The sequence below is a fragment of the Bubalus bubalis genome, chromosome 20 (genome assembly GCF_019923935.1).
Source record: "Bubalus bubalis isolate 160015118507 breed Murrah chromosome 20, NDDB_SH_1, whole genome shotgun sequence".
Classification (NCBI taxonomy): domain Eukaryota; kingdom Metazoa; phylum Chordata; class Mammalia; order Artiodactyla; family Bovidae; genus Bubalus; species Bubalus bubalis.
In genome coordinates this window covers 39,949,402-39,969,717 of record NC_059176.1, presented here as the reverse complement: position 1 = coordinate 39,969,717, position 20,316 = coordinate 39,949,402, and the positions used below count along the sequence as shown (strand labels likewise).

Below are 20,316 nucleotides of genomic sequence, written 5' to 3'. Positions count from 1 at the left end.
AGGGAGCAGGAAGCTAGAATCAGGGCTCGGGCCACAGGACAGATGGCGGGTGTTTGAGGCTGAGGATGCGAGGCTGGGGTTGGCTGATTTCCAAGCTCCCAGGAGGCCCCTGCTGAGTCTGTGGGCTCCAGCCCATGGGCCAAATGCTGTGCTTCCCTTCAGGCAAACACACTTGGAAAGGAGTCTGGACAGGAGGAATTGAGGGACCCTGCCCCAAGTAGGAAACAGATGCTCCCTTGGGAAGAGTCTGGGCCTCTCTCCCCAGCTAGCTTTGGAGATCCTGGACCCTCCCGGGGCCTCTAATGTCCCTCTTCTTTAGAAGGACAGGACTGCCTAGCCCCGGGAGTGCACCGAAGGGCGCCACCTCGAGCACAGTTTAGGGACAAGGCAGAAATTCCAGAAATTCCAGATTCTTTGAGGGGCTCCGGCGGGCTCAGGACAGGAGGGCCCTGCTTGGCTCCACCGCCAGACGGCGCCCTCGGCCCGGTGGGCGGCCGACCGGCCGTCGGGGGGCGCTGCGTGCGCCCTGCCCGGTGCTCCGCCCTTGAGCGGTGGGCAGTCGGCCCCGGCCCGGAGTGGCCCGAGAGGGTGGGGCGAGGGCGGGGCGAGGCCGCGCCTGGGCGGGAGGGGCGGGCCGGGGGCGGGGGAAGGAGCCCGAGGGGCGGGGCCGGGGCCCGCGACGTTTCTCCCTCCCTCCCTCCTTCCCTTTCTTTCTCCTCTTCTCACTCTCCAGTCTTTTCTTTTCCTCCGCAGCCGGCCGAGGGGGCGGGCCCTGCAGCCTTTGTTGCTCGCAGACCGAGCGCAGCCGCTCGCCGGGCGGCAGTCCGGGCCCAGGACGCCGGGAGCTGCACGCGGGTAGGGCATGTCCTGAGCCAGACCCGGGACCGGGCAGCGAACGGACGGGACGGACGAGAGCGTGTGCGAGGGGTCGCTCGGCGGCCGCCTGGCCCCGGCCATGCCCAGCGGCCCGAGTCCCCGAAGCCCCGCGCCGCTGCTGCGCCCCTTGCTCCTGTTCCTCTCGGTCCTGGCGCCGGGCGCCCACGGATCTGCACCAGGTGGGTGGCTGCCCCGCCCCGGCCGGCCGGCCCTGCCACCCCTCCCCGCTTCTCCAGCCTAGGTTCAGCCCCTTCTCACCTCTGCAGATTCCGCTCCCGCCAGGCTCTGCCGGGAGGGGTCGCCCCCCACTCTCCTGATGTTAGGGACAGGGGTGGGCTTAGGGCAGCGAAACCGCGCCTTCAGGGAGCCTTCCCCAGCCCTCGACTCCACTACGCACCCTGCCCATAGCCAGAATAAGCCTCTTACACGCTCTTCGAGCTCCCGTTTCCCCACCTCGGGTGCAGCAGAGCGCGTCTGTCTCTCCCGGGGAATCTCTTCGTCTGAGCGACTGGACGGAGCGCGGCTTGCTCACCATGGATTCAGTTTCTCGCCCTCCCCAGTGTGCCTCGTCTGGAAAGCAGGCTGGCCAGGGCGCTGCGGGCGGAGTCGCGGGGTCTCAGGTCTACGCGGTCCCCTGCCGAGCCCCGGCCCCCCGCCCCGGTCCCCCGCCTCTAGGCAGCCTGCCCGGCCCTCAAGCTCCCCGGGCCGGGTCTTGCGCGGTCCTTGCACTTCCTGCCTCCTCCTCCCCCAAGTGTGAAGGCGCCGGGAGTGCAGCGCGGAGAAGGAGCTTCTTTCCCCGGCCCTAGGCTTGGCTCTCCCCGCCCAGCCCCGCCCGGCTGGCCTCCGACGAGCTTCTGGCCCGCGTCCAGAATCATGCTCCGTCCCGGTCCGCCGGGCCACGGAGCTCCTGGAGCGTCCGGCCTGGGAATTTAGGATCGGAGGGTGTAGAGGACCCCCTGGCCTTGCGCTCTGGAAGCTCCTGGTCTCTTGGGCGCGGGTAGAATAGTGGGAACCGCTGTTGAGGCGAGGCAGTCGGGAAGAAGGCTTTGTAGGAGAGGGCCCCGAGCTTGGAGGGACTGAAAGGATGGATGAACTTTAGATGGGCTGGAAGGGTGTGTGTGTGTGTGTGTGTGTGTGTGTGTGTGTGTGTGTGTGTGTGATGGATGAACTTTAGATGGGCTGGAAGGGGGTGTGGGGAGGTGGGGGGATGTGTGGGTGCGGGTGGGTGCAGCCCAACCGGGCTTGGTGGAGCGGGTGGGGGTGGGGTGGCTAGGTTAGGGCTTCGAGCTGGGTTTCGGGGAGACCTCCCTTCTCAGCAGAGGGATTGTGGTTGTGAGGCTGGAAAAGCATATGGGCCAGAATGTAGGGAGCATTTAAGCCAGATCTTAGAGGTTCAAGGAACCGTTGAGGGGTGCAGCTGATGAAAGCCGTTGAGGGGAGCAGTGTTTTAGGGAGGAAGCTCCCCGTCTAGCAACAATGTGTAGAGGACAGAGCAAATATTTAATGAGACCTACCATATGCCAGCATCCCTACTTCTTATTTCTCATCAGCTCCACAACAACCCTGCAAGGTGTGTGATGGAAAGTTCTTTTATAAATGAGAGGACAGATTCAGAGAGGGCAGTGACCTGCGAGGTTAGACTCCTGGGCCACCTGGGTGAAGCCTGTGTTTTCCCACTGCCCCAGAGCTGGGGACCGATGAGGGTGAACCAGGTGATGGGAGCAGGAAAGTATTTGCCCCAAGGAATTGCCCCTGAAGCCTGAACTTGGGTCCAGGCTCCCTGGCAGCTGTGGGAGAAAGGTTATGTGTGTGTCGGGGGGCGGGGAGTGCCTGTGGTCAGGGTCCCCTTCTACTGCAAGCCAGACACATGTATGAGCTTGCCCATGTTGTTAAACTGGGATAATGGTATCTACCTCCAAGGGTTGTTATGAGAATTCAGCAAGATGCTGAATGTGTTTGCTTCGCATGGAACAGAGAGACTGCCACGTGGTGGCCGTGGTTTTTATGAGTCTGCCAGGTAGACCCAGTAAGATTAGGGAGTCCTTGGTGTGTCCTGAAACTTGGACCTGCCATTTGGGGTGGAGGAAAGGCAAGCGCCCCTCCTATCTAATCTGGGTCCCCCTTCAGGTGAGTGTCTGTCTCCAGTGTCCCTATAGATATGTCGCATGAGGTCCTCCCCAGTCTCTCCCACTCGGGATCCCTGACACGGAGGCTGCTGAGCTCTCTGTCATTTTCTTCAGACCTGCCTGGGGAACCTAGACCCGGTGCTCTGCCCACTGAATGCGACCCTGTGAGAGGCCAAAGAAAACATCTTGGGCTCACTTTTAGAAAAATGTAACAAACCAAGGGACTTGGGATTGCTGGGACTGGCGCAGGGACCCACCAAAACACTGTTTCACACACGTGAGCTCTGTGTGCGTGTGCGTGTGCAGACGGACTGGAGCGGGGGGGCATGTGTCACACACACCCTGGTTATTTTTTCTCTTTGTCCTGAGCTATGGGTCATTTGAAGAGCTGGACTGTAACTCAGGTACTCGATAAGGAGGTGAGGGTGAACACCATGTTGGCATTTCTCTGGTAGAAGTTCCAGGGTGACAGTTCTGTCACCTAGCAGTGATAGTCAAAGCATTCAACACCCGTTGTGGCAGGAACTCACTCCAATCACAACCGAATAACCTTCCTGGCAGGACAGACTCAGCCGTGAACCACTGGCAGTCCCTGCTCCCAGCTGCAGTAGCTTTGGCACCGCTGGCTCAGCTCTGATGCACCCACAAACCAGACTGGAACCTGCAATTACCCTTTGCTAGCACTGGGTGGTGGTGGTTTCCGCCACCATGATCTCGACCAGCCACCAGCTATCAGAGACACTGAAAGAGTTGTTTATTTTTTAACTTACTCCCCTCATTTAAAAATATTTTAATGGCAAAACAATACAAATTGACTATTGAATGCAGAATGCATTGACTAATTGACAAATTGACTAATGAATGCAGAATAAAGCAAGAAAATGAAAATTATTGCAGTAAAAATGGTAACATCCTATAAGTGCTAATATTTTTACATTTCTTATTACAATATTAAGTCATTAAGCAAAAGAAGTTTTTAAAGAAATAGCTAAGTATACTTGAGAACTTCTCTTGCTAATTTTCAGTCATAACTTAGTCACATTTGCTTTGTGTTATTATCTATTGAACTAAGCGCTTATGTATTGACACACTGAATTCTCACACAACCTAAGGGATAATTATTATCATGCCCATATTACAGATGGAGGAACTGAGACTGTGTGGTTAATTTACCCATGGCCTCACAGCTTTTGATGGCAAAGTTGTGATGCAGACCCAGGTGCTCTGACTATAGAGCACATTACTTCTAATGCTTTTTGCCTGCTGCATATTTCTACTTAGCCCTGCCACATTTTTGAACTTAAGAGGATGCTTCTTTATAACTCACTTGAATTTCTATCTTGCAGTAATTTCCCAAGGTCTAGTGCAAGGGTTCTCAACAGGACTGCATACCCCCAGGTTCATGGATCCCTCCCCAGGGACACTGTTGACCTCTCGGGGCCATCTCTCCCCAGGGGATCTGATTCCCCAGCCTTATACATAGTGCACTCTCCCACCCACATACAGTTGAGGACACTGCCGTTGCCTAGAGGTGTGCCATGTAGCTTCTGTTCTTCTGGTACACTGAGCACTTCTGGGCTAATTGGCATCAGCACCCCACACCTTCAGCTTGTCTTTAGCAGCCTTGACTGTGATGGTTCATGCCCTGGAAACTGCTTTTAATATTCATTTAAAATAAAACCTTGGAGTGTAACTGTTTTCTTATTCTCCATCTATTTGCTCCATGATCCTCCTTAAATTTTCTGACTTGGATACTCTGAGCAGATGAGGAAACTGAGGCTCAGCAAGATGAAGTGACTGTCCAGGCCACACAACTATTAAGTAGCCAAGTTGGCACCTGAACCCAGGTCTACCTGTGTTCAATGCTCACACTTTTGCATTGTTTTGCAACTCCATTGTCTCTCATTCTACAAAACACGTGCCTGGGTCAAGCTTCTTATTGCTTGTTCCCCTCACCTGACTTCTTCCTATTTCTCTGGTGATCTATCACATGATGCCCACCACCAAGCTGTCCTCATCCTCATGCTTAAATATGTACCCATATGTCAAGGGGACATGTCACATGTGCCCCTCTGACAAAGCTCTTCTTCATCCCGGTACATCTCTGGGCTGTCCCCTCCCCTCTCTTGGACTTTCCCAGCGCTGTGCCAGGGGTAAGAATCATGAGTGCCCAGCACCCATTTATTCTCAGGACTAGGATGGTGTCTTATACTTTTTCCTGGATGTTAGGGCACTTAGCTCTCCCTCATAACACCAAATGCCATGGACCAGGCAGGTAACGTAACAAGGCTGATAGGAAGACATTTTTCTTGAATCGTAGGGCCTGTTGGCCCAGCCCTTGTTTTCCCATTGTTGTTAGAGATTCAGCTCTTTACTGAATGAAAGACAGCACAAGTGTGAAGCTGAGGGCAACCTATATTTAGCGACAGTGCTGAGAACACATAGGAAGTGGTGGAGACTGAGGCAGATGGAAAAGCACAGGCCCTCTCTAATGGACCACTTCTGACAAGTGTGAATTTAGGCCTGACATGGATGAACGATAAGACTTTAAGCTGAAAATTGAGACTTTTGTACAAAATCATGTGATTTTTTTTCTTTTTTACAAAAAACACTGGCAACTGATTAAATACCGTTCAACATTTTTGCCAGTCTAACAAACCACTACCTGCCCCTAATCAATACACTGACAAACAAAAAAAAACAAGTCTGCAGGCTGTGGTTGTGGAGTTGCCCTCCCAAATGCCCTTATGAGGATGAGAGAGCAAGAAGTCTCCTTCAACTATCCAGCCCAATGGCTTCCAAATGCCAGCCTTGAAATGGTTACTTCAGAATCCCCAGAAGGTTTAGAAAACTGCAGATTCTGGGGCCTCAGAGCCCTGGATCTAAGGAATCAGAATATCTGGGCTGGGTCCTGGGCAGCTACAGTTTTTCAGAGCTTTCCAGGTACTGCTGATGTTCAGCCAGGTTTATGTCCAGTAAGGAATTTCCTAACTTCCCTGATGACCACAATCCCTTGAGGCTTTTGGTAAAAACACAGCTTCCCAGTCCCATTTCCTGGACATGCTGATTCAGTGGGTCTGGGACAGGGCCTGAGAATTTGTTTTTAACAAATTCTCATCCGAGAAGTCTGGAAAATCCTTGCACTTGTGCCCTCCTGAAACTCAGAGACAAGGAAAATTTGCCTAAAGTCACTGAACAAGTCACTCCAGCCCACCCTGTGTCCTGCCTCTTGGAGAATGCTCTTAGAGGACTGCCCTAATGGCTGGCCCACTGGGGCAGTTGTGGGCAGTGAGGGATGTCCTCAACGGGGGTGCGGGGGGCCACACCACGCAGCGCACTCTTCAAGTGGTTTGGCAGGAAACAGATTGGAGGGTGAGTTGAGTTTCTGAGGCCTGGCCTGGAGGGAGCTTCAGGCTGGACTTGGCTTCCTTTCCCACCCCAGCAGCAGCCACACAGAGAGCTCTGGAGGACAGCTGCAGGGCACTCAGGCATTCTTGTGGCCTTAAGGAGTCTTTGTCTTGAGCAGCCAGGATCCCAAGAGCTGGGCATAAAGCCAGGACAAGCCCCAGAGCTAGGCAGGACCAGAGGCTGGGACAAACCTCAGATGGGCCAGTTTCCTACCTGCTCCTTAGGGCCTGGGAACTGTGGAGAAGGAAAAGAGAGAACAAGAGCGTGAGCCCTGGGGTTCCTGCCCACTCCCAGCAGTGCTGCTCTTCTTTGTGTGTGTGTCCACGTGAGATTTCTTTTGAAGACTAGGTCTAGTGGTCAAAATAGTTGGAAAACTTTGATTGAGTCCAATTCATGTTCACTTGGTCGTGTCTGACTCTTTGTGACCCCATGGACTGCAGCACACCAGGCTTCCCTGTCCATCACCAACTCCTGGAGCTTGCTCAAACTCATGTCCATTGAGTCGATGATGCCATCCAACCACCTTATGCTCTGTTGCCCTCTTCTCCTCCTGCCTTCAATCTTTCCCAGCATCAGGGTCTTTTCCAATGGGTCAGTTCTTCGCATCAGGTGGCCAAAGTATTGGAGCTTCAGCTTCAGCATCAGTCCTTTCAATGAATATTCGGAACTGATTTCTTTTAGGATTGACTGGTTTGATCTCCTTTCAGTCCAAGGGACTCTCAAGTCTTCTCCGACACCGCAGTTCAAAAATATCAATTCTTCAGCACTCAGCTTTCTTTATAGTCCAACTCTGACATCCATACATGACTACTGGAAAAACCATAGCTTTGACTAGACGGGCTTTGTTGGCAAAGTGATGTCTCTGCTTTTTAACATGCTGTCTAGGGTGGTCATAGCTTTTATGTTAGCAGTGGAGAAACTGAAACCCAGCAAGAGACAGACCTCTGAGAATGAAGAAGGACGTTACTGGGAGGTTGAAACCATTTGGGAGACTTTATTACTCTTTCTGTGTGCCTTTAGGCTAGTCTCTGCACCTCTCTGAACGTCTCTCTGCTTTCTCCAGGAGCAATCTGGAGACTCTCCTGCAGGTGTCCTAACTTAGAATCCATAGCCACAGGGACCTGGGTAAAATTCAGAGGATCCATGAACTTGGATGGGACTATATTACATCTTTAATTTTTCTAACCTTGAAGTGAAATTCAGTATTTCCTTCCATTAAAAATATTAGCAACAAAATCACAATAGTATTAGCAGCATCTCTGATTTAGCTACCAATTGTTGTTCAATTACTAAGTCATGTCCAACTCTTTGCGACCCCATGGACTGTAGCATGCCAGTCTTCCCTGTCCTTCACTACCTCCTGGAGTTTGCTCAAATTCATGGTCATTGAGTCAGTGATGCTACCTGACTATCTCATCCTCTGCCTCCCCCTTCTGCTTTTGCCTTTAATCTTTCCTAGCATCAGAGTCTTTTCAGTGAGTTGGCGCTTCACATCATGTGGCCAAAGTATTGGAGCTTCAGCTTCAGCATCAGTCCTAGTGAATATTCCTAGTTGATTTCCTTTAGGATTGATTGGTTTGATCTCTTTGCTGTCCAAGGGACTCTCAAGTCTTCTCCAGCACCACAACTTGAAAGTATCAATTCTTCAATGCTTAGCCTTCTTTAGGATCCAACTCTCATATCTGTATATAACTACTGAAAAACCATAGCTTTGACTAAATGGACAAAGTGATGTCTCTGCTTTTTAATACACTATCTAGGTTTGTCATGGCTTTTCTTCCAAGGAGCAAGTAGCCTTTAATTTCATGACTGCTGTCACCATCTGCAGTCCACAGTGATTTTGAAGCCCAAGAAGAGAAAATCTGTCACTGTTTCCACTTTTCTGCCATCTATTTGCCATAAAGTGATGGGACCAGATGCCATGATCTTAGTTTTTTGAGTGTTGAGTTTCAAGCCAGCTCTTTCACTCTCCTCTTTCACCCTCATCAAGAGGCTCTTTAGTTCCTCTTCACTTTCTGCCATTAGAGTAGTATCATCTGCATATCTGAGGTTGTTTCTCCTGACAATCCTGATTCCAGCTTGTGATTCAGCCAGCCCAGCATTTTGCATGATGTACTCTGCCTAGACGTTAAATAAATTGAGTAACAATATACAGTGTTGATGTACTCCTTTCTCGAGTTTGAACCAGACCGCTGTTCCATATCTGGTTCTAACTGTTGCTTCTTGACCTGCATACAGGTTTCTCAGGAGACAGGTAAGCTACCAATAGGGACAAGAAAAAAAACTTCTTTTTCTTTTTTTTAAATCTCAACACAGTTGCAGGTATCTTGAAATAAGGCTGATGCTCTTCACTACTTTGAAATCATCATAGTTATTAAACTTGTCTTTGGATCATGTTTAATGCATTAGGAAAGAAACACATGATTTCACATCTACTTTTTAAATTATTTTGACAGCTTTAATTCAATATAATGAATTTCCTTGGTATTCCTATACATTTAATCTTACACACTTAAAAACATGTTTTTGAGGAGTCCATGGCAGAAAAAGGTTAAGAATCAAGACTTACTGGGAAATCAAGCAGACAGAATGACTAGGAGAGGATTCTGCAAATTTTTCCAGCCCTGGAATCTTTTCATTTAACTCTCAAATGTGAAAGAGCTGCTTGGTTGAAGTGGTAGTGATGAGGGGCCAGGGAGCCCTACCTGGGTGGTCCTTCTCTGACTCCCCATCTCAGGAGGCCTGGAGATGTGTGCAGAAGAACCATCAGGCACTTAAAAAAATCCATCAGGCTAATAATAATCTAATAATCATAATTGCCGTCGTATTCAGTCGTATTCATCGTATTCAGTGGGCCAGGCGCTGCTATACGTGGAGTAGATCAGTTCATTTAATCTTCAGCCCCCAAAGTGCAAGTTACGATCCCCTTTCTACAGATTTTACACAAATACTTACTGAGAAACTGCTAGTTTCCAGACATTCTTGAACACTTAAAATCTTCAGCAAAGACTCTAAAGATTCTTGCCCCCTTAGAGTTCACACTGGGAGGAGATGGAGAAAGAAAAATAGAAAAAAGAATGCAGATGTTAAGTGATACAGTATGTGAGACGTGCTATGGGGAAAAATAAAGCAGGGAAGGGGGGATAGGGAGAGGCAGGGAGTTGCAATTTTAAAAAGAAGTGAGTAAGCTTTGGGGAAGGACCTGAAGGAAGTGAGTGCTTTATAGTCATGTGGGAAACAGGGAAGCGTGTTCAGATGGACCGAACAAGAAAGCAAAATCCTGAGGCAGGGGCAGCAAGGAGGCCAGTGGCCTAATAGAGGAATTCGGGAGGTGTAGCTGAGATGAGATCGGGGGTATCCTTGCCTAGGACGTCCCTGGCCATCCCTAGAACAGTTTTCTGCTGTGTGTGAGCTGGGAGCCACTGCAGGGCTTTGAGCAGAGAAAGGCTATGATCTGACAGCTCTGGAACGAGCCCCTATGACTACCACGTGGAAAGCTAATCAGACTGGAGGAGAGGAACCCGAGATGGTCACTAACGGAAGCAGGGAGACTTGTGAAGAGGTTATTGCGATCACCTGGGTGGAGCCAGCGAGGCACAGAGCGGTGAAACAGCACAGGTGGTGGGTGTTTGAATCCCGGCACTCGGACCTCAGCGCCCCCTCGGCCGCTCCCCACTCCGTCTCGGCTCTTCTCCCTGCAGGGCACGCCGCTGATGGCCGGGCGGCGCTGGACATTGTGCACCCGGTGCGTGTGGATTCGGGGGGCTCCTTCCTGTCCTACGAGCTGTGGCCCCGCGCTCTGCGCAAGAGGGACTTGTCCGCCCGCCCCAGCGTGCCCACCTTCTACGAGCTGCAGTACCGCGGCCGCGAGCTGCGTTTCAACTTGACCGCCAACCCACACCTGCTGGCGCCCGGCTTCGTGAGCGAGACGCGGCGGCGGGGCGGCCTGGGCCGCGCGCACATCCGGGCCCGCGCCCCCGCCTGCCACCTGCTAGGTGAGGTGCAGGACCCCGAGCTCGAGGGCGGCCTGGCGGCCATCAGCGCCTGCGACGGCCTGGTGAGTGCGCCGGGTGAGCTGGCGGGACGTGGGGCCCACCCCCATCCCCACCCCCTGCCTGGCCGAGGACTTGTCTGCTGGTTTTGGCCTGTTGGAGTTCCCCCTTCCAGCCTCAGTATTAGCACCTGTAAAATGGGGTGAACAAGCTCAGGCCTCTTTGTTCTCTAGGGCAGCGGTTCTCAAACTTTAAAGCGAGCCAGAGTCACCTAGGCCTAGTGGAAAACCTGATGTCCCATAGGGTAGATGGGGGGAGGGGATGGGGAACGTGCATTTTTGGCAATTTCTCAGATAGTGTTGAAGCTGTCAGTCCAGACTTTGAAAACCGCTTTTTGTTTGTGGTGTGTGTGGACTAAGTAACTCAAAAAGCAGTTGAGTCCCTCATCTTCAAGGAGTATCAGTTATGACTTTGATCGCGCAACCCCCGCCCCTACCCGGCTTCCCAGGAGAGCAGGCTTTAGCCTCCAGGTTTTTCTGAGTTGAGGTAATGCTGGCAGCCACGTGCAGCCCTAATTGCCTCCCTCTGCTTGAGAGCAGCTCCTCTCCAGGCAGCATAGGGCTCCTTTTGCTCCCAGCTCTGGAGGGTCGGGTGTGGGAGGAGTGGGGGTGGGTGGGTGGTGGGGACACATTCTCAGCCATCCACTACTCCCTGCAGGGAGCCTCAGCTCAGATTGCTCAGGAAAAGCCATAGCTGTGGCAGGGCATGGGCTCATGACATATAGCCCACCTCACAGGCTCTAGGGCCGTTGGTCCCCAATCTTTTTGGCACCAGGGAAGGGTTTCCTGGAAGACAGTTTTTCCACAGACTGGGGGTAGGGGGTAGTTTCAGGATGATTCAAGAACATTACATTTATTGTGCACTTTATTTCTATTATTTATTATTATTACATCAGCTCCACCTCAGATCATCAGGCATAAGATCCTGGAGGGTGGGGACCCCTGCTCTAGGGTATCTGGGCCTTTGCGAGCCCAGCTGCCTGGGAAAGTCTTGTTTACAGGAGCCTGTACTTCTCGCTTTTCATATAGTTAAATTAATCTTGTTGCGCCTGAGCGACAAGTACGCAAATGGGCATCGTTCCCGTTTTACAGATGAGGGAACAGACTGAGAGAGGAACCTGCCCAAGGTCACTCAGTTATCCAGTGGTGGAGTCAACGCAGGCCTCCAGCCCCTACAGCTAATGATACACTACCCAGCACTCCAGGTTCTCTGCCCTGAGTGACCCAACTGGCTGACTTGGAGCCAATGAGGAGGGGTCTGAGGGAGGAAAAACCTCCCATGTTGGAGTCCTGAGCTTCCCTAGTATATGGTGGATTGCTCAAAGATACTTCCCAAGGCCCCTCCTTCCTCTGGCCTCTCTGAATGCCAGCAAACATCCCTGAGACACCCCTTTCAATTTCCCTTCTCTGGAAGATCCTGGGACCAAGGAAGAGGGTGTCCTGGTGGCAGTGGATATCCCAGTGGCCATCTTGTTAGATTTGGAAGGAAACCCATTTCTTCCTTCCTTTCTTTTTTTTTCTTTTGATAATCAAATTTCTTTTTATTGAGATATTATCAAAATATTAGTTTCAGACAATTTGATACCTATTTATTAATATATTGTAAAATGATCACAATAAGTCTAGTTACAAATTTATGTACATATAGTTTTTTTTCTTGCGATGAGAACTTTTAATCTTTCTTAGCAACTTTCAAAAACACAAAACAGTGTTATTAACTATAGTCACCGTGTTGTACATTACTAACCCAAAGCTTTTTTTCCCCTTGGTGTTAAGCTTTTAATTGTAATTCTTGCTTATCTTTGGAATGTGGGGGATGCAGACCTATTTTGTACTTCTTATGGGCTAAGGGGTGGGGTGGGTGTATGGAGCAGCTTCCTGGGCTGATGGCTTCTGAGCTCAGCCTAGAAGCCTTTGGCTGGGTAAGGTGGTAGGGAGGGATGTTCCAGCAGAGGGTGCAAAGTGAGCAAAGGTCTAGAGGGAGGAAGGCACAGTGTGTCTGGGGTCAGTTGGCGTGATGGGCTCTGCTGGGCAGGACAGGCCTCTGGGGGTGGGGGAGGGCAGCCGAGTGCCAGTCCTCCCCGTGTGACCCTGGTGCTTCTTTCCCAGAAAGGTGTGTTCCAGCTCTCCAATGAGGACTACTTCATTGAGCCCCTGGATGGTGTCCCCGCCCGGCCTGGCCATGCCCAGCCCCATGTGGTATACAAGCGCCAAGTCCCTGAGAAGTGGGCAGAGCCGGGGGACTCCAGGGCTCCAGGCACCTGTGGGGTGAAAGGTGTGTTTCTCTGCTACCAGCTCTGGGGTAGAGGATGAGTCTGGGACCATGGAGGGGCCTTTCTAGAAACCTCTGTTAACACCCCCATGCCCAGCTCCTCTTGGACTGAAGGGACACAGACAAACCAACAGTCGCATCATCATAGCCTGTGCCCTCTATGTGTGATGGGCCTGAGGCCTCTGCCTGTCGGGCCTGCACCAGCTCCTCCCCTGGACTGACTCCTCTCACCACCAGCTCATCTACCTCCCCACCTCAGGGCTCAGTCTCTCCATGTCCCCTCCCTGCCCCCTGCCCGTGACACCTCTAGCTGTGGCGGCCATTCTTCCCTGAGTGTCCAGTCAAGGCTGGGCCATACGCAACCTCAGCAGTTACGCTAGGCGGGAACCTCCCTCCCCTCCCCACGCTGGTCTCACCCCAGAAAAACTGACCTCTGTTATTGGGGACCTAGAGTGTGGCACCCAGCACCTCTTCTGCAGAGTGGCCAGTCTGTGCTGGGCCAGTCCAGGTAAGGAGCTGCCTGCTAAAGGCTGCTGGGGTCTATGGAACGCTCCAGCTTCACAAGCTGCCCACGGCTAGGGACTCTATTTCCTGGGACAGATACTCACCGAGGCTTGCTTCTTGCCCTCAGTTTCCCCAGCTTCATAGATGTGCTTCCTCTTCTGATCTCGGGGGGAACCTGGAGCAGTGGGGCAGGTCTCCAGGGGGGTCAACTGGCTGGGGTCTTGGCCAGCCTCCCCAGGCTGGGGGTTAGGTTGAGAGGTCTGTGTGTGCTGGGAGGTACTTACCCCCCAGCAGGGGTGGATCAGCATAGGGAGATACGGGCCCAGGAGCTTGCCTCACAGGCTCAGTGCTTCACTATGTTCATGGCCCCATCGAAGTCATCCTCTGAGGCTGCTAGGCTTATCTTTTTATTGTCAGGCAGCTCCAGGGTCAGACAAGGGAAGTGACTAGGTCAGGGCCACACAGCACAGGTCTGGGGCAGAGTCACACTGGGAGTAGGCCCCTTGTCTCTGATCCCAGCACTGTTCCCGCTGACCCAGAGAGAGCTCACTGGGGAGAGGTCCTTGAGACATGTGTCCTGGGCCAGCCTCCTGGCAGCTAGCCCCCACCCCTTCTGGGCCCACAGAGTTTCCAGAGCTGGAGCCCCGGCGGGAGCGTTGGGAACAGCGGCGGCAGCGGCTGAGGCATCGATTCCGGCGCTCGGTCAGCAAAGAGAAGTGGGTGGAGACCCTGGTGGTAGCCGACACCAAAATGGTGGAGTACCACGGGCAGCCGAATGTCGAGAGCTACGTGCTGACCATCATGAACATGGTGAGGCTGCCGCAGGCAGCGTGTGGTAGGGGGTGGTGAGGGCTGCCAGGAGGTGGTGTGTTGGTGAACTCCAAAGGGTATATACCCCAGGCTCCATGCCTGGTACAGGCTTCCAGCTCCTGAGTCACTGGGAGAGAACCTGGGCAGATGTGAGACACCACTGAAGGTCATGGCACCCCACTGGCTCAGCAGCCTCTGCCCGCTGCTAGGACCAGAGTTGGGGGAGGAGGGGATGAAGCAACCTCGACCTTGTGCCTGCCCGGAGGAGCCTGTAGACTGGCTGGCCCGTCCACACCACTCTAAACAAGCACCTCCCCACCTTGTGCTGGGACCTGGGCTGGTCACTGGGGACGTGGAAATGCCCAATCAGACCAGCCCCTGCCTGAGCCATCAGCAGGCATTAGACTTAGAAGGACCTGTGACCTTGGGCAAGCCACATTACCTGTCTTAGCCTCAGCTTTCTCAGCTGTGAACTGGGGATGACAGCAGTACTTGGGTGGTACAAGAGGGTTGGCATACTTCTCTTGATCCCATAGGACAGTAGAAATAACTAGACCCTGTGAGGCTGAGTGACTTGCCCAGGTCACAAGGCTAGGCCAGGACAGACCTGGACAGGAGCCCCAATCTCCCAAGTCCTCCCTGGGGCACTGTGGCAGGTCGAAGCTGGTGATTCCCACTCCTTTAGTGCCAGCCAGTCCCTCCCAGCTGCTGCCCCAGGTTGTACAGGTGGGAGGCCTCAGGCAGCCAAGCTGCTTCCTGCACCCCTGGGGAGAAGAGATCTCTGCCCTTGGCATTCTTAGCAGGCTACCCACTGAACAGCACGGTTTTCCCTCTGGGCTGGGTGACTGAGAGCAGGCCAGGTGTGTGTGCCCTGCAGCTGGTGTGGCCAGTGTCATGTGTTGTGACCTCCCCCATATCAGCCTTTCACCCCCAAAACACTCAAGGAAGTGTAAGCTCTGGGTCATCTAAGGTCTGGCCACTTCTTTTATAGCCATGAAGCCAAGGGTCAGAGAAAGGAAGGGGCTCTGTCTGTGGCCATCATGCCCCCACTGCTCGAGTCTGCATTGGCAAGCTCAGCTCTGGGCCAGTTCCTGCCCGACTTGGCCACCCATGTTGGCTCCCTCCTCCTAATGGAATAAAGGCCATAGCCTTCTGCCTGGCACCTGAGGTCTCTAAGGCCCAGCCAAGCCTCCATTTAGCCTCATCTGCCCAGGGAGACAAGCCACTAACCACCAGGGTTCCAGAGGGATTGTTGCTGAACAGCAGGGCCCTGCTCCTTGGCTGGGGTGGGGTGGGGTAGGGGGGCAAGACCAGGTTTCCAGGCCACGAGATCCTCCCCTCGCAGGCTCAGCCTGAAAGAGGCCTAGGAGCTTGGCTGGAGCCACCAGGGCTGGGTTCATCAGCCTCACTTTTACTGAGTGTTCCATGTGGGACGGTATTGAGCCCTCCAGGCTCCCCTGTGACATCCCCTGTGTGCCAGGCATCAAGGATTTGACCCCAGAGCAGGACCTCTTCCCGCCTCCCTGTCTAAGCCCACAGGACACAGGCATTTACCTTGTGAGCCCCACCCTGGAGGAGGGAGGGCCTGGCTTTCACAGTCACATGTTCTGGACAGTGTCATAATTTTTGTGAGCTGGCAAGTCCAGCATTGGTCTGGACAGAGTGGAGGCACCTATGAGGCTAATAGTGCTGGATACCTGACAAGGAGACTCCAGGAAATGATAGGGACATGGGTGGCAGGCAGCCAGCCTCCAAGGGGGGCTGGACTGGGTGTTAGGGCTGAGCCTTCTGAACACCTGCTCCTTGGCCAGTGTTCCACACCCAGAGCCTCATCTAAGCCTCAGCCCCATTTTGTAGTTAAAGGAACAAAGGATCAGGGAGTCCAAGGAACTTCTCAAGGTCACAGAACTGGTGAGTGGCAGAGCTGGGACTGGAGCTCAGAGTTATCTGCTTCCAAAGCCCCACTCGGTCCTCTCTGCCTCTTAGCCTGCCCCAGAGAGGGACAGCTGGGTAGCTGTGTTGGCCAGAGTGTGCTAGAAGGATGAGGGAACAGGTTGGTGGGAGTGAGGAGAACTTATCCCCTTTTTCCTCTGGGGCAGATGTTTGTTCATGTAAGGCTGACATGAGTGCTGAGTGTCAGCTCTGTACCAAGGACATGGTGATGGATGCACAAGAATAAGATCCCAGGCTTGGGAAGCTCTGCCTTGTAGCATTTCTCAAAGAATATTCTGGAAAGTACTTGTTCCAAGAGATGCTAATAAATGTTCTGTGAAGAAAGATGGTGCTCTTGAAAGTTTGGCAACACAGGGTTAAAAAAAAGTAACAGACTTTACTGCAGTACTCCTCAGAGCCTCCAAACTTGTACACGTTTAGAATCCGTCCTCCAGAGAGGAGGCAGGCAGCACTTTCCAAACTTAAGAGCACAAACTATGATGCAGTCAGATCTGGGTTTCCGATCCCGTATTCAGCCTCTCTTGGAGCCTCAGTTGCTCCATCTGTAAGATGGCAATACTTATGCCTGCCTGAGAGGTGCGAAGATTCAGTGAGCTAAGGTACGTGACGCTCCCAGCGCGAGGACCAGGTGTGTTAGGCTCGGTCAGTGTTAGCTGCTGCTGTTGTGTCTACTGAAGATCTGCTCTTCAGCCCCACAGCCACCTTCAGGACAGCCTCACCCTCTTTACCAAGGCCTCCAACAGGTTACCAGTTTGTCAGGGTGCCAGACCCAGGTAGCTCAGGTAGGTCTATTCCAAGCATAACAAGAGAGGTTCCCCCATTTTTGCACCCCCAATTCTGTTCATGTCCTCTGAGGCCAAGGGCCCTTTTTGAGTGGCTCTTGTCATACTGTTAGCTCATTGGGAGCTTGTAGTCACTGGTAACCCCCAGATCTTTCATGAACACTGCCTACCCCAGCTTGCTCTCTGGGCCTGCACCAGAATAGGGCTTGTCTTTCCTGGGTATAGTTTATCTAGTTGAGATAACCACCCTGACCTCAGGCTTAAACAGACACTCACTGGTTGATTTAGTCAACAGTTAATGACCCTGCCTTCCTCCAGTACCTCCCAGCATGTTTCACCTCCATACTTCTTGGGGGGACAGTGAAAAGTGTTCTAGACAATGGGGGGACTTTGTGGTGGCAGGAAGCTGTCCCAGCCCTAATTCAGGACATAAGGTGGGCTAGTTGCTGGGACAGGTCTTAGCAGACCCTCAGGGGCTTCTCATCCTTTGGAGCCTCTTTGTTGGGGTCTGCTGCCAAGCTCACTTGCATGTTGTCTAGGAAAACTTTTTTCTTTTAATTTGATTTTCTCCAGGGGACTCTTTGCATTTTTACTTTTTTTTTTTGAATGAGATAATGCATTGGAAAAAACAAGCGTTCGAGCTTCATTCATTCATTCAGCAACTGTTTCTTGAGTCCATAATGTGCTAGGAACCTGGACAGATCAGAGGGAGCCCATGGAGCTTATGGTCTGGAGGGAAGAGAGGTGTTAATGAAACTGATAAATGTGCACGTGTGATGGAGGGGGTCCTAGAAAAGACAAGTTCATGGTGGTTTGGGAGTGTTGGGTAGAGAAAAAGCTCTCAGAAGACGTGGTGGAGGGGCGAGAGCTGGAGAAAGGGTAAAAGATAACTTGGGAAGGTGTTCTAGGCTGAGGGCGCAGCATCTGCCAAGGCCCTGTGTAGGAAGGATCATGGGATTTTGAGAGAAAGCCAGACAGAGTGGTTAGAGCCAGGGAGTGAGGGAGTTTGAGGAGAAGAGTGAGGCCATAGAGGTGGACAGGGACCGACCACACAGGCCTGTGTACCAGGCTTAGGACCTTCCCTTTACCTGTGGACAGTGAAGACCCACTGGTTTTAAGCAAAGACATAATGTGATTGGGTTTGCATTCAGAGACAAATGGCTGGGCTGCAGGGCTGCAGATGGGCTAGAGGACAAAATTTTGGAGGCAGAATTGGTTGATGTCGGGGAGGAAGGCAGTGCAGAGGGGCCCCCAGGACCCAGCATGTGCATGGGGGTGAGGGAGGCACATTACTACATCACTGACTTCACCATTCCTGACCTTGAGCTCTGAAAGTATGATTCATCCCCTTATCCAGGGCTTTTGTGCCCTCTTAACAGTACATGTTTTCTCCATTCCTATTTGAATATATTTTTCTTGATGGAATTGCTAGAAGCCAACTCAAAACTGATGTGTCCTGACATCTCTGCCTGCTGGGAAATTGACCCCTGTCTCCACTCATGAGCTGGCTTCTTCCTTGTCCTGAGGGAGCTTTAAAAGAACAGTCAGCTTTACCTGCCATTTCCCTGCACCTTGGCATGCTGTCCATCTTTGGGGATGGCCTTCTGCCTTAGGGCTGAGTGGAGTTAGCTCTGGGGGCCTCTGAGAGGCCTGCACACCTTTTGGCCCTATGGCTGTCAGCCCCAGGGAAGATGGGCCTTGCCTGCCTCCATCCCTCCCCCAGGCTGTGCCCAGTTCCTGCCTCATGAGAGGGCTCACTCCTGGGATGCTGGTCCCAGCCTCCCCAGGGCAAGAGGGGGCAGCAGGCCCGAGCCAGCCCAGGACAGAGGAGGGCCCTGAGATGGGCCAACCAGCCAGCATCTGGAGGTGCAAGCTGGGGAATAGGATTCCAAACAGATGCTCGGGACCCCAGAGCCTGGGATGCCCTCTCGTCCCCTCCAGGTTCTGCTGATACTGGGCTGGGGAAGTGTGTGTTCAGGTGTGAGTACTTCCATGTATGGGATGCATGCACTGTGTGAGCTCCCCTGTGTATGAACATGGGTGTGCATCCCTCCAGGTGGGTTGGAGGTGAGCAGAGGCTGCCTGTGTTGTATATCTGAGGTGACAGCCTGACCCTTATTTCTTGGGTAGGTGGCCGGTCTGTTTCATGACCCCAGCATCGGGAACCCCATCCACATCACCATCGTGCGCCTGATCCTGCTGGAAGATGAGGAGGTGGGAAGTCACGTGACCTTACACTGGCCCCTGGGATGGGCATCGCCTGCCAGAGTCCTCCTGCCACTCACCCGAGCCGCCTTGTGTGGAAGGGCACAGCCAGGGCCTCCTTGGCCCAAGCAGTGTCATCTGTCACCCCCACCCCTGGCTGACCCTCTCTTAGGTCCCCTCTGGCAGGTGCCTCTGGGAGGGGTGGTCAGACCAGAGACTGGCCTGGGTCCCACGGGTCTGCCTGCTGCCACCTCTGGGCCTCTGTCCCCCACCTTCCTGTGGAGGAGAATTTGGCCTGACCCTTCAGAGCTCTAGGGGAGGCTTCAGTGGCTGTGCTCTCTGCCTGCAGGAGGACCTGAAGATCTCTCATCACGCAGACAACACTCTGAGGAGCTTCTGCAAGTGGCAGAAAAGCATCAACATGAAGGGGGATGCCCACCCGCTGCACCATGACACGGCCATTCTGCTCACCAGGTACTGGCAGCTGGGAGGGGAGGGGTCTGGGGTGCAGCTGGGAGAGCCTGCGTGGGAGGGAGGTGCCACCTGACCCTCGGGGAGAAGCCCCAGGAGGGGGGCAGACATGGCCCTGCTCTCAGGAGCCTCATCTCGAGGAGGGTTTCCACACCTTTGATCCAAGACAGGATTTCAATAGCACTTGGGGAGAGCTTTTTACTGTAAATATTCATTGTGAGCTGTTCATTGTGAATTCTCATGCAGTTGTCAGAAGTAATACAGGGAGGTACCGTCTACACTTCATCCAGTTTCCCACAGTGGTAACATCTGGTGTGAAAATGAAAGTGTTAGTCCCTCAGTTATGTCCAGCTCTTGATGACTCCATGGACTGTAGCCTGTCAAGCTCCTCTGTCCGTGGAATTCTCTAGGCAAGAATACTGGAATGGATAGCCATTGTCTTCTCCATGGGACCTTCCTGACTCAGGGGTTGAACCTGGCTCTCCCCTGGTGGCTTAGGTGGTAAAGAATCTGCCTGCAGCGCGGGAGACCCAGGTTCGATCCCTGGGTTGGGATGATCCCCTGGAGAAGGAAATGGCAACCCACTCCAGTATTTTTGCCTGAAGAATTCCACGGACAGAGGAGCCTGGCAGGCTACAGTCCATGGGGTCGCAAAGCGCTGGACATGACTGACTGACTAACACTTTCACTCCGGTATTGCAGGCAGATTCTTTACCATCTGAGCCACCAAGAAAGCCCCCAACATCTGGCATAACTGTAGTTATATCCCAAGCAGAAAATTGACACTGATATGATCCACAGACCATACTCAGGTTTCACTAATTTTACATACACTTATTTGTGTGTGTGTTTAGTCTT

At 52.9% G+C, this 20,316-nt stretch overlaps 1 protein-coding gene across 1 annotated transcript in view; it reads left to right on the top strand.

Moving 5' to 3' along the window:
- The first annotated feature begins 706 nt into the window (after positions 1-706).
- ADAMTS7 (ADAM metallopeptidase with thrombospondin type 1 motif 7) overlaps positions 707-20,316 on the top strand; it is a 63,990-nt gene continuing 44,380 nt past the window's right edge. The window contains exons 1-6 of the mRNA XM_006073283.4: positions 707-1,055; positions 10,112-10,467; positions 12,571-12,736; positions 13,863-14,047; positions 18,913-18,996; positions 19,337-19,461. Of these exons, the coding sequence (XP_006073345.3) occupies positions 956-1,055; positions 10,112-10,467; positions 12,571-12,736; positions 13,863-14,047; positions 18,913-18,996; positions 19,337-19,461 (1,016 nt within the window). The 5' untranslated portion in view covers positions 707-955. The remainder of the gene's footprint in view (positions 1,056-10,111; positions 10,468-12,570; positions 12,737-13,862; positions 14,048-18,912; positions 18,997-19,336; positions 19,462-20,316) is intronic.